This window comes from Rutilus rutilus (genome assembly GCF_951802725.1).
Source record: "Rutilus rutilus genome assembly, chromosome: 24".
In the NCBI taxonomy this organism is placed as follows: domain Eukaryota; kingdom Metazoa; phylum Chordata; class Actinopteri; order Cypriniformes; family Leuciscidae; genus Rutilus; species Rutilus rutilus.
The window spans coordinates 6,392,576-6,404,711 of NC_140228.1; the positions used below are offsets into that span (position 1 = coordinate 6,392,576).

General features: G+C 40.3%; 2 protein-coding genes across 2 annotated transcripts; one reads left to right on the top strand and one right to left on the bottom strand.

Moving 5' to 3' along the window:
- Nucleotides 1-559: 559 nt before the first annotated feature.
- On the bottom strand, nt 560-1,949 carry cebpd (CCAAT enhancer binding protein delta). Its single transcript, XM_084399583.1, has one exon. It carries the CDS (start codon nt 1,726-1,728, stop codon nt 850-852), a length of 879 nt encoding a protein of 292 aa, XP_084255709.1. The 5' UTR covers nt 1,729-1,949; the 3' UTR covers nt 560-849.
- Nucleotides 1,950-2,055: 106 nt separating this feature from the next.
- On the top strand, nt 2,056-12,029 carry mcm4 (minichromosome maintenance complex component 4). Its single transcript, XM_084398698.1, has 18 exons — nt 2,056-2,331; nt 2,909-3,007; nt 3,910-3,967; nt 4,078-4,212; nt 4,309-4,472; nt 5,449-5,559; nt 5,668-5,763; nt 5,896-5,991; nt 6,794-6,932; nt 7,016-7,236; nt 7,540-7,660; nt 8,790-9,049; nt 9,136-9,501; nt 9,581-9,708; nt 10,141-10,348; nt 10,442-10,670; nt 11,486-11,619; nt 11,714-12,029. The coding sequence occupies exons 3-18, from the start codon at nt 3,922-3,924 to the stop codon at nt 11,804-11,806; spliced, it is 2,547 nt and encodes an 848-aa protein (XP_084254824.1). The 5' UTR covers nt 2,056-2,331; nt 2,909-3,007; nt 3,910-3,921; the 3' UTR covers nt 11,807-12,029.
- Nucleotides 12,030-12,136: the final 107 nt, after the last annotated feature.

Below are 12,136 nucleotides of genomic sequence, written 5' to 3' on the forward strand. Positions count from 1 at the left end.
TATATCACATATGCTCTATGGACATTTGTACTATGGTTAATGATTATCATTATTTATGCCAGTGAATTGATTCTTAAGTGGTCACATTAATGAATCTAGGGCCATGTCTGACTGTAAACTAGTATAAAATGCTACACCTTTTCCACTCGACAACAAATGATTTTAAAGTAAAAGAACATTTATAGATATTGTCAGCAATAAATACATTAAGTTTCACCTGTGAATATCATTGTTTTTTTTGTTTTTGTTTTATGTAAATTGCTGTTCAATTCATCAAGCACTTAAACTCCACATTTGTGGTAGTTGTAACCTTTTTTTTTCTTTTTTTTACCAACTTCTTTTTAAAAGCATAAACAACAGCTTCGAAATGTGCCTTTGATGTCTGACAGCATAGAACACAACATGAATGTGTCTCTCTTATGTTTACAGCAATCATTGCTTGACCCATAAATCCATAATCGCCATATGACAATCGTTGAACTGATTGACAGCTGGACCTTTCAAAGGACCACGCCCCCTCAGACCCACCCCCTTGCACACATGCGCGTTCACATGGATCTTTTTGAAATTTGACGTCGTTTTATTATACATCTGTACACACTGTACAATTTCAAACATGCTCTCGCATTAATACGAAGTTTTGGGGAATTATAAAACAAGTACCATAAAAACATATATGAAGCTTTTTTCTGTAATAATTTAGAATACAAAAACATTCACAAAAATAATCACGACACCGTGCGGTGCCAAAGTCCATCATCCAATGCGTAACTTAATGCACGTCTGCTACAGAAGAACATAGTAATTCAAGTTCACTGAGGTATGTTTTGGCAGGTTTTCTGACGCGCATCACCGACTGTCAACAGCCGCGCGTGCCGCCGTCCCAAACGAAAGTTCGGGTCTCTGTTTGAAGAAGTTTCTGAGGCTGCCTAGTTCTCGCGACAGCTGATCTATCGTTTTGTGCAGGCGTTCGTTCTCCGCGTTCAGCTCGATCATCTTATGCTGCATCTCCATGTTGCGCTGCTTCGCCTTGTCCCTGCTTTTACGCACGGCGATGTTGTTCCTCTCGCGCCGCTGCCGATACTCATTGCTGTGCCTGTCGACAGACTTTTTGCCCTTTTCCTTCCCCGGCCTCCTGTGGCTAAGGGGTTCTGGCTCAGGTGTGGTGGGAGGGGTGGGTTGTCCCGTGTGCATGAGGCTCACGGACGTCTGCGCGCACGTCTCGATCTGAGATGGTAAGAATGAGGATTGGTCGCTGTCGCTCCAGTCCGACTCCCTCTTGATCGGTGCGCAAAACGCGCCCTTGCCAAACCCCCCGTCCTGGTGCTGGAGCCTCTCCGAGCTCTTTTGCGCAAAGCCAGCGATGCCCTCCGCGTAAAAGTCAGGCTTTTCTTGCTTCATGGTGCTGTTGAACAAGTCTGCAAAGAGCTCGTCGTTGCAGATCTCCAGCGGGACCGTGGACATGGACTCGATGTAGGTGCTGAAGTCGATCGCGCTCTCGTCGTCGTAGATGGCAGGAGCATTACTGAGCTCCATCATGCTGTTGCTGCTGCTGCTGCTGCTGTTGTTGTTGTTGTTATTATTGTCCTGGGGCATGCCATGCTCGCCCCCGGGTTTTGCATCCCCTGGCATCACTTTATTATCATAGAAATTGGCAGGCTCCATGGCCCAGCTCATGTTGCATGGTGGCGTTACGCACTGCGAGTCCAGGTTGTATATGTCAGACATGGACGTAGCGAAACTCACTCAGATGGTACCAAAATCAACAGATCCCTTCCGAGTCCCCTGGCAGTTTAAAAAACCCAAAAGTGTCTCGAGCAATCGCACCCTGTTTCGCGCAACCAGCGCGTATCTCCAAAAGTCTGGCTGTCTCTCGCACAGGTGTTAAAGTCCTCGTAGCTCTCTATCGAAACTCTGCCGTCCTCGTGAATAAGTACTAGCGCGCGGCTCGCGTCACAGCATCAACGCCCCCTTCCAGAAGCCAGTGAATGTCCAGAGGCAGTCACGTGTTCCGCCCGGGCTCCTATTTGAGGAGAGTCGGGTGTGCATGAACGCCTACCAGCACACGAGAAGAGACACTTCAAGAACTGTCAGAACTTGGTGTTGTTGCAGGACATGTTTGAATGCGTGTGAATGTGTGAAAGAGAAAGTCATTTAATGCGCCACTAAACCAACATATATAAATAAATACGAATGAAAGCATTGAAAAACGAACTTTACAAACTTTTTGTTGCAGGACATGTTTGAATTGCGTATGTGTGTGTACAAGGAAGGATCGGTGAGAGAAAACTAATTTAATGCGCCATTACCAGCATAACGTTACCTAAATAAGTAAAAATTGATTTTTGGTTTATTATTATTGTTATTATTAACTGTAGTAGTGTCTGATGTGAGCTGTTACACTACATCTGTTCTTTTCATCTGGGTGTTTTTTTATTTTAGTAGCACATTGAACGTACAAATTCACAATAAAAATAATATTACAAAATACAACAGAGGAACAAGAGTCAGATTAAAGCAAAGGGAATCAAAAGAAAATCGTTTTCTAAGGGACGAACAGTTCTACATACAACATTGTCACATGCTACAATCACATTCTAGTACATTTTGAGGCACTTTATCTTGTCAACCACATAGACATCTAGTGGATGTCAGAGGAATTGCCTCTATTTACTCTGTGTTGATGTTCTTTCCCGCGAAAACGTCGGACTATACCAAACAGGTGATGGGATTCGTTTATGTCACCCGTTCTATAATTGTCGGTCTGCAATTAAGAACGTTTGAAAAAGAGTTTACTTTCATTTTAAACCTACATAATTGCAATTTTATTGCGTAATTTAAGAAATAACGATTTTTATATGACTTATGTACCCACGTCTCGCACTTCTCTCCCCCTCTCGACTGATAGTGAGGAGCCTGTTCTTGGTTGGTCAAAATTTCCCCGCGAAATTTACGTCACGGACAGTTTCGCGCCACCGTTCACATCGGAAGGGAAACAGTGCGAACGGTAAGTGCTCTGTTGTGTTATAAACTAACCGTATTTTTAAAAAGTAAATGTAATCACGAGGACCTGATAAAGATCTTGATCAACCGGGCGTTAATATCGTGTGTTATGGGTTAAAATAATGTTTATTTTGTTTTCTAGTTTGAAGACTCGGTAATGTCATTGTATGAGGTGCAGCGTGCTGCTGCTGTTGGCATTCACTGTTACAAAGTTACTATTCATCCTTCTTACCTTCTTATTAAAACCCACATATTACTTTCCCAGATGTTTACATAATTAATCTTAGTTATGTTCTTTTGTATTGATTTACACGTAGTTTAAATATGAAGTCTGTGTCTGGTTTATTCCCTGTGAATCTCATGCAAACATTAGAATTATTTTAGAGTCTGTTGGCAAAATGAGTTTTTGATCATTTGGTTTTTATCAAATTTTTTTTTTGTGATGCATTAACATTTTTCTTAAAGGTATCACAGTGATGTGATAATGATCTAATTTGTTTAATTTTTGGGGAAAAAAAATCATAGGCCTGTTGTCAATACAAAAATATTGACAGTTTATAATAACCATAAAAGTCATAAGTCATATATCTTTTATATGCTAAACTGTATTTTAAGGTGTCACTGTGCAATTATATATTTAAGTACTGAGTAATATTAATTAACATGTATGTACTATGGGTTTAGAATTAGGTTTGGTTGAGGGTTAGTTGCATGTAATTATGCATAATTTACTGTTATTACCATGGTAAGTACATGCAACAAGGACACTGTAAAATAAAGTGTTACTTAAACATGTAACTATGAGAATTTTTATGAACTGAAATTAAGTTTAAATTAAATTGTTTATATAATGTAATTAAATGGATTTTGGTTCCAGTTCACTAATTTTGAGTTTTAACTTTTCAGTTTTGAGTCAAGATGTCTTCACCATCATCTCAGAGCCGTAAGAGAGACCCTCCGACCCGTGAGTCCACGCCGTTCACTATATGCCGGCATGCATGTGGTTTTTAATTCTTAGTGTTTTCTCATGAGGTTTGTCTCTGACAGTTGCTAACCAGGTTTGTGTGTTTGCAGCCGCGAGCGAGGACCCCCTCTCCCCGCCGTCTCAGCGCTCCAGAGCCCATGACACGTCCACAGAGCTTCAGCCCATGCCCACATCTCCAGCCATGGACGCCTCGCTGTTCTCCAGCCCTATGGCTCCACGCTCTGGTACTCAAACTCAACATCATATTTGCATTGAAATGAATTGCTCATGTATTTGAATTTGGGGGAAGGTCTCTAAACATCAGGATTTGTTTCCTCCAGTCCTGCAGAGTGAGATCGACGCCAGTTCTCCGCTGATGTACGGCACTCCCAGCTCCAGGGTGGAAGGAACGCCCCGCAGCGGCATCCGCGGGACACCGGCCCGGCAGCGGCCCGACCTGGGATCTGTGCGGAAAGCTCCGCAGGTCGACATGCACTCGGAGCCGGTGAGGGAAAGTCCTGATTATTTGTCATTTAGTTTTAGAGTTGAATCTTTTCATTTTTCACTCCCTGGGTGAGTTTTTAATAAATGTCATTTGTTAAAGGGATAGTTCACCCAAAAATGAAAATTTTGTCTTTTACTCGCCCTCAAATTGTTCCAAACCTGTGTGAGTTTTAGTCTTCTGTTGTAGGAAATGGTTGGAAACGTTTTTTTTTCTCAAATAGTTGAAAAGATTCACCCCTTCCATGAAAAGCGCTATATAAATGTAATGAATTATTATTGAATTATTATTAACATTTTTCAAAATATATTTTTGGGTTAATTATATATAATTTTTTTGGTGTATATATATATATCTTTTTTCCTATTTCTTTTTCTTATAAGTGTTAATATTTTACTGTGTTTTAAGTGTATGGACTTATTTTTGTGGTTTGTTCATGAGCTTCAATCAGGGTGTGATCAAAGACCACTCTTTTTCCCATTCAATATGACTATACGAGCATAAAAATAACGGTGGTTGGTATTATTCAAAATGATAATTTTATTATTTAAATTCTAAAAATTAAACAAATTAAAAAACAAAAATTAAACAGATTATTAAAGAAATATATCATTGCAAAAAATACTATTGTACTGGGTCATATTTAAGGTTGAAAAATGCAGAAATCCATATTTGGCTTATCTTTAACCTAAAACATTTTTGTTCATTGGAAAAAAAAAGCTCAAGTAAAATATAAATGAAACTGGAAATAAAAACTGAATAAAAAAATTACGTCATAACAAAATTACTTAAACACTGAAAATATAAAGCTAATTTACAATATGAATAAATATAATAGTGTATAGATAGTATACAGAAATTAACTGCAATAGCATATATTATGCTAAAATAACACTAATCCATATAAATACAGAACAATCATATCCATAAAAATCAATATGTATAATTTGCGTGTGTGTGTGTATCTGGTGATTTTCAGCCGTCTGGAGACGCAGCGGCCGGCAGTGAACAGGGGACAGGAGCCGCGGGACAGAGGCTGGTGATCTGGGGGACTGATGTCAATGTGGGAACCTGCAAGGAGAAGTTTCAGGTGTGGCTGAAGTCTGAGTAACTACACCCATCCACAGATGGCTGACAAGAGCTTGTCTTGTCCATGGCTAAATTACCTTTTGTTGAGAATCTGTATTGTTTTTTTCAGCGCTTCCTTCAGCATTTCACAGACCCCAACTCCAAAGAGGATGAGAATGCTGGTCTGGATCTGAATGAGCCTCTCTATATGCAGAAACTGGATGAGGTGAGAAGTGCAGTGCTCATTAGAAAGGCTCAAAAGGGTCGCTTGGATATGAAGTAGTTCATGTTTGGTCATGCAAAATCCTTAATATCCAGTTGTTGTGTAATAATATTGAAGATTTGTTTGTGTTCTCAGATCAGTGTTGTTGGAGAGCCGGTGTTGAATGTGAACTGCAGTCACATTCAGACTTTTGACGCTGATCTCTACCGCCAGCTGATCTGTTATCCGCAGGTAAGACCAACCGCAGCGTCAGGTGAAATCAGCCCAATATACACTAATTAACACTACCGTTCAAAGTAAGTGTGATTTCACACCTGACTCATTTGGAGCGTTCCCACATTTCTGCATTAGTTCAGTTCATTTAGGCATATATGAACACGCTAAAATCACGCTCAGATTCACACCAAAACAATTGGTCCAAGATCACCTGAACCAGGTGGAGAGAACACAATCTGACCCACGAACCAGGCTGTCGGTCTGTTGCCTTGTGTAAGTGAACCGAACCAAGAAGAAATTCCAACATTGTGACAATTTAAATCCCTGTTTCTGAATAAAGCACATATTCTGCAGGTCTGAACACGCACTAATATATATATATATATATATTTTTTAAAGAAATTAGTAGTTCTATTCCACAAGGATTCATTAAATTGATCAAAAGTGACAGTAAAGACATTTATATAATGTTACAAAAGATTTGGACTTTCTGTTTATCAAAGAATCCTGAAAAAATATGGTTTCCACAAAAATATGAAGCAGCACAAATGTTTCTTGAGCAGCAAATCAGCATATTAGAATGATTTCTGAAGGATCATGTGACACTGTAGACTGGAGCTTTGCATCACAGGAATAAGTATATTCTAAAATATTAAAATAAAAAACATAACATTTCACAATATTACAGTTTTTACTGAATTTTTTATGAAATGAATACAGCCTTGGCGAGCAGAAGAGATTTCTTTAAAAACATAAACCTCTAGTTTATTATATTGTCTCTTTGACTATTGAAAGTCTTTCACTCTTATCCTCACAGGAAGTCATCCCCACTTTCGATATGGCCGTCAATGAGCTCTTCTTTGAGCGTTTCCCAGACTCTGTGTTGGAGCATCAGATCCAGGTGCGTCCCTACAGCGCCGTGAAAACCAGAAACATGCGCGCGCTCAACCCTGAAGGTAAGAAACCCAGCTAGCCGGACGATGTTTACTGATAAATGAGAGCGCCCGTCACATCATCATCGTCTCTGGTTTCCGTTCAGACATTGACCAGCTCATCACTATCAGTGGGATGGTGATCCGCACCTCTCAGCTGATCCCTGAGATGCAGGAGGCGTTTTTCCGCTGTCAGGTGTGTGCGTTTAACACGCGTGTGGAGGTGGACCGCGGACGCATCGCTGAACCTGCCGTCTGCCGCAACTGCAACACCACACACAGCATGGCTCTGGTGCACAACCGCTCGGCCTTTTCCGACAAACAAATGGTGAGTAGTTGTTGTTGTTGTTGGTGTTTATTGTATTTTTTCATACTAGTGGTCTCCACAAGTATTACATTATAAATGAGACCATGTGACTCAACCTGACCAGTACTGGCAGTCCTGTTCTGTTTTCATTTATCAACTTAACTTAATAGTGCTGTTGAGGTTGTGTGTTTTTTGCACATATCATGCTGGTTAAGAAAGGGTTTCTTCTGTAATGGCATTTGTTTACTAGTTGACCAAAACAAAAATTGAGACCAATTATGAAGGCAAGCATTAATGGGGACTTTGTTTTTTTGTGTCTGATAGATAAAACTGCAGGAATCTCCAGAGGACATGCCAGCCGGTCAGACGCCCCACACCACAGTCGTCTATGCTCACAATGACCTGGTGGACAAAGTACAACCTGGAGACAGAATAAACATAACTGGTACCGTCCTGTTGCCATTTAAGCTTTATGTGGTCTTGTATAACAGTAGTGATAAAATATCGTTCTCCCAAAAATTTAAATGTTGTCATCACTTTCCTTCAAGTTGTTCTAAACCTGTATGAGTTTCTTTCTTCTGTTGAACACAAACAATGATATTTTAAAGAATGTTGGTAACCATACAGTTGATGGTAGCCATTGACTTCCATAGTAGGAAAAAGTTAACCTAGAAATCTAGACGCACCCTAGCGGCAGCAAAATTTGGCGACTCTGGAGGACTTGGAGTAAAGCTTTTCATTGAGAAAAGAGCAAAGAACGGCGCTTAAGTCATTTATAAAAAAGGAAGATGTGTTCGGAGTTTTGCCGACTGGATACAGCAAAAGTTGAATATACCAACTAGCCTTCTTCGTTGCTCTGATTGGTTGTAGCGCTATCCTATTGCGTGCAGAGGGATTTTGAGAGACAACCGTTTATCCCGCCCCTCGGATTGAGCCGTGCCAATGGTGAGTTGCCAGACCTAACATCTTGATGTAGGTCTGGCTTGCCAGGCTAGGAAAAAGTGTCTATGGAAGACAACTGGTGCCGTCAAATGTCTGGTTACCAACATTCTTTAAAATATGATTTGTGTTCAACAGAAGACTGAAACTCATACAGGTTTGGAACAACGCGAGGGTGAGTAAATGACAGCATTTTCATTTTTGGGTGAACTATTCCTTTAATGTTGTTAGCAGATGAGTAAATGATGTTTTTGAAAGAAGTCTCTTCTGCTCACCAAGACTGCATTTATCAGAACAAAAATACAGAAAAAACACTCATTTTATGAAATATTATTACTATTTAAAATAATGTTTTTCGATTTTAATATACTTCATTTTATTTCTGTGATGCAAAGCTGAATTTTCATCAGCCATTACTCCAGTCTTCAGTGTCACATGATCATTCAGAGATCATTCTAATATGCTCCATGCACTATATATATAAAGAGAGAGAGCGAGCTTGTTTTTTTTTTTAGGCTTAAAGTTTATTTTTCTTAAATGTTAAAAAAAAAAAGTTCAACCAGTCCTTTTGTATTATGAGAGAACTGGTATTTTGTAAAGACTAACCATCATGTCTGTCATCATGTTCTCCTCAGGCATTTACAGAGCCGCCCCTATGCGTCTGAACCCACGACAGAGCCAGGTGAAGTCTGTGTACAAAACCCACATCGACGCCATTCACTTCCGCAAGACAGATGAGAAGCGTCTTCATGGAGTGGACGAGGACGGTGACCAGAAACTCTTCACTAAAGACAGAGTCGCCATGCTCAAAGAACTAGCCGCAAAACCGGACGTCTACGAGCGCCTGTCCTCTGCCCTGGCACCCAGCATCTACGAACACGAGGACATCAAGAAAGTGCGTTTTAATTGTTACTGGTTAAGCCTGTTTAACAATTAAACGTTTCTCAGGATGTGAGTTGATGGTATGCATTTCTTTTTCAGGGCATCCTGTTGCAGTTATTTGGTGGGACCCGTAAGGACTTCAGTCAGACGGGCCGCGGGAACTTCCGCGCAGAGATCAACATCCTGCTTTGTGGCGATCCGGGTACCAGTAAATCCCAGCTGCTCCAGTACGTGTTTAACCTCGTTCCTCGCGGGCAGTACACGTCCGGGAAAGGATCCAGCGCCGTCGGCCTCACAGCCTATGTGATGAAGGACCCGGAAACCCGGCAGCTGGGTCTGCAGACCGGAGCGCTCGTGCTCAGTGACAACGGCATCTGCTGCATCGACGAGTTTGATAAGATGAGCGACAGCACGAGATCTGTGCTGCATGAAGTCATGGAGCAGCAAACGCTCTCTATTGCCAAGGTGAGATGCTTAAACAATAACTTGTGATTTGAGTGAATGATTTTGTTAGGACGGATAATAAAGTTTTTGTGTGTCATAGGCTGGGATCATTTGCCAGCTTAATGCTCGGACCTCCGTCCTCGCCGCAGCCAATCCGGTGGAGTCTCAGTGGAACCCCAAAAAGACGACTATAGAAAACATCCAGCTGCCTCACACACTTCTGTCCAGGTAAATAATAAAACATAACAGTATTTACAACAGGTAATGTCCATAATGTTATGTTTTTCCATAAATTTCCGACAATTGAGTGGGATGTAAGATAGGGAGAGAAATGTTTTATCCATCAAGATTAGATTTGATTGTGAGCTACATTCAAAATAAGTCTCTTCTGCTCACCAAGGCTGCATTTATTTAATCAAAAATACAGTAAAAACACTAATATTCTGATATTTTTGCAATTAAAAGTTACTTATTTTTGAAATGTGATTTATTCCTGTGATCAAAGCTGAATTTTCAGCATCATTACTCGAGTCTTCAGTGTCACATGATCCTTCAGAAATCATTCTTAATATGATGATTTGCTGCTCAAGGAACATTTCTTAATATTATCAATGTTGAAACCTCATCCAAGTATTTCTCTGAAAAATCTCTTGTTCTTAGGTTTGATTTGATCTTCCTAATGCTGGACCCTCAGGACGAGGCGTATGACCGACGTCTCGCCCACCATCTCGTGTCTCTGTATTATCAGAGTGAAGAGCAGATTGAAGAGGAGCATCTGGACATGGCCGTGCTGAAAGACTACATCGCCTTTGCTCGTACATCTGTGCATCCCCGACTCAACGAGGAAGCTAGTCAGGCCCTTATTGAGGTATATAAACACAATATAGGTCAAGGCACCTGCAGTAGTGTAGTATTACATGTAATATTTAATGTTTGCAATTTTGAATTTTGACCCTTGCAGGCCTATGTAGACATGCGCAAGATCGGCAGCGGTAGAGGTATGGTGTCCGCGTACCCCCGTCAGCTGGAGTCTCTCATCAGACTGTCTGAAGCGCACGCTAAAGTACGTTTCTCAAGCAAAGTCGAAACCATCGACGTGGAGGAAGCCAAGAGACTACACAGAGAGGCCCTGAAACAGTCCGCCACTGATCCCAGGACAGGATTCGTGGATATCTCCATCCTCACCACAGGTACGAGTTAGACAACTGTCTGGACTGGTCAGGTTGTTGAGTCACATGCCGGGAGCAGCAGCTCATTTGCATTTAAAGGGACAGACACACAAAACATGCTACATAAAAATATCTGTGGGGTATTTTGAGCTAAAACTTCACATACACACTCTGGGGACATCAGAGATTTATTTTACATCTTGTGAAAAGGGCATTATACCACCACTTTAAAATGTTTTAATTTTGGCTGACCAAAAGATAAATCAAAGTCATTATTGTGTTAAATGAGAAAAGCATCAAAAAGACATTACAAAAAGTAGCTTTAGAGAAAAAAAAGTTTTATTTGATTCAACATTTATTACACACAAACTTAGATGCGTACGTAGGTCTGGGGCAGTAAATGCATAAGTAATTTTAACGTAATTTTTTTCGTAAGTTATTTAACCCATTAAATTAACAGCCCTAATAATAATAATAATTATTACCCTTTTAAAATCTGCATGAAATGGAAGTTGCAATAGTCTTTTCTATTGTGATGTATATCCGAGTAAAACGGCTTCTGGAATGAGGAGAAAAAAAAGTAAAGTGCAAGTTTGCAGTCAGTTGTGGATGATGTTTAGTCCCACTTTCCTCCGAGACACGTCATGAAAAGAACACAGCATATAATAATGATGTGCATGGATAAATAATTTATAATAAACTCTGCAACATTCTGTAAAAAAAACTAAGATAATCAGCGCTGTTCCTCAGTTTGACCAATCATCTCTTAACTAGTACCTGTGAATGTCATGCAAATTAGAGAGTCTGATGGTTTTGATTTGGTTGTTTCTGTACAGGTATGAGTGCTACAGCACGCAAGCGCAAGGAGGAAGTGGCTCAGGCCCTGAAGAAGCTCATCCAATCAAAGGGCAAAACACCAGCTATGAAGTACCAACAGTTGTTTGATGATCTTCGTGGCCAGTCAGAAGCGGTATGCTTTTCTTATTATTATTTTAATAATGCTAATAACGTATAAGATAATCCAACTATAAATCTCATCTTAAAATGTTTTCCTCCAATTTCAGGCCATTACTAAGGACATGTTTGATGAGGCCCTCCGAGCACTCGCTGATGAAGATTATCTGACCGTCACAGGAAAGACTGTTCGGCTTCTGTGAACGCTTACTATGTTTGGCTGCTGCTTCCTCTTTTGTTACTTGCTTTGTCCTGTTTTCTTTTTCTATAGAGCAATTATTGTTAATAGTCATGTGTATGGAGCCTTTCTGGATGCAATAAATGAGTTTTGTTGTTCAAGAGAAGATTTTGTAAATAGTGTGGTTTATAGCTGTTATTTACATAAACATGCAAAGCATCAATTCACTGACCTAAATCAGTCGCATTGACTTTCCACTGGTGTTTATAAAGTTAAAACCCTCAAAGAATGGTTTAAACAAGCTGCAAAACCTAAACAGCTTACAATGTATAGTGAGACAAATAGACACACAGGA

Coding starts and splice junctions, on each gene's coding strand:
- cebpd (XM_084399583.1), bottom strand. CDS start 1,728: ATGTCTGACATATACAACCTGGACTCGCAGTGCGTAACGCCACCATGC.
- mcm4 (XM_084398698.1), top strand. CDS start 3,922: ATGTCTTCACCATCATCTCAGAGCCGTAAGAGAGACCCTCCGACCC. Junction 4,213..4,308: donor CCCTATGGCTCCACGCTCTG/GTACTCAAACTC, acceptor TGTTTCCTCCAG/TCCTGCAGAGTGAGATCGAC. Junction 7,237..7,539: donor CCTTTTCCGACAAACAAATG/GTGAGTAGTTGT, acceptor TGTGTCTGATAG/ATAAAACTGCAGGAATCTCC.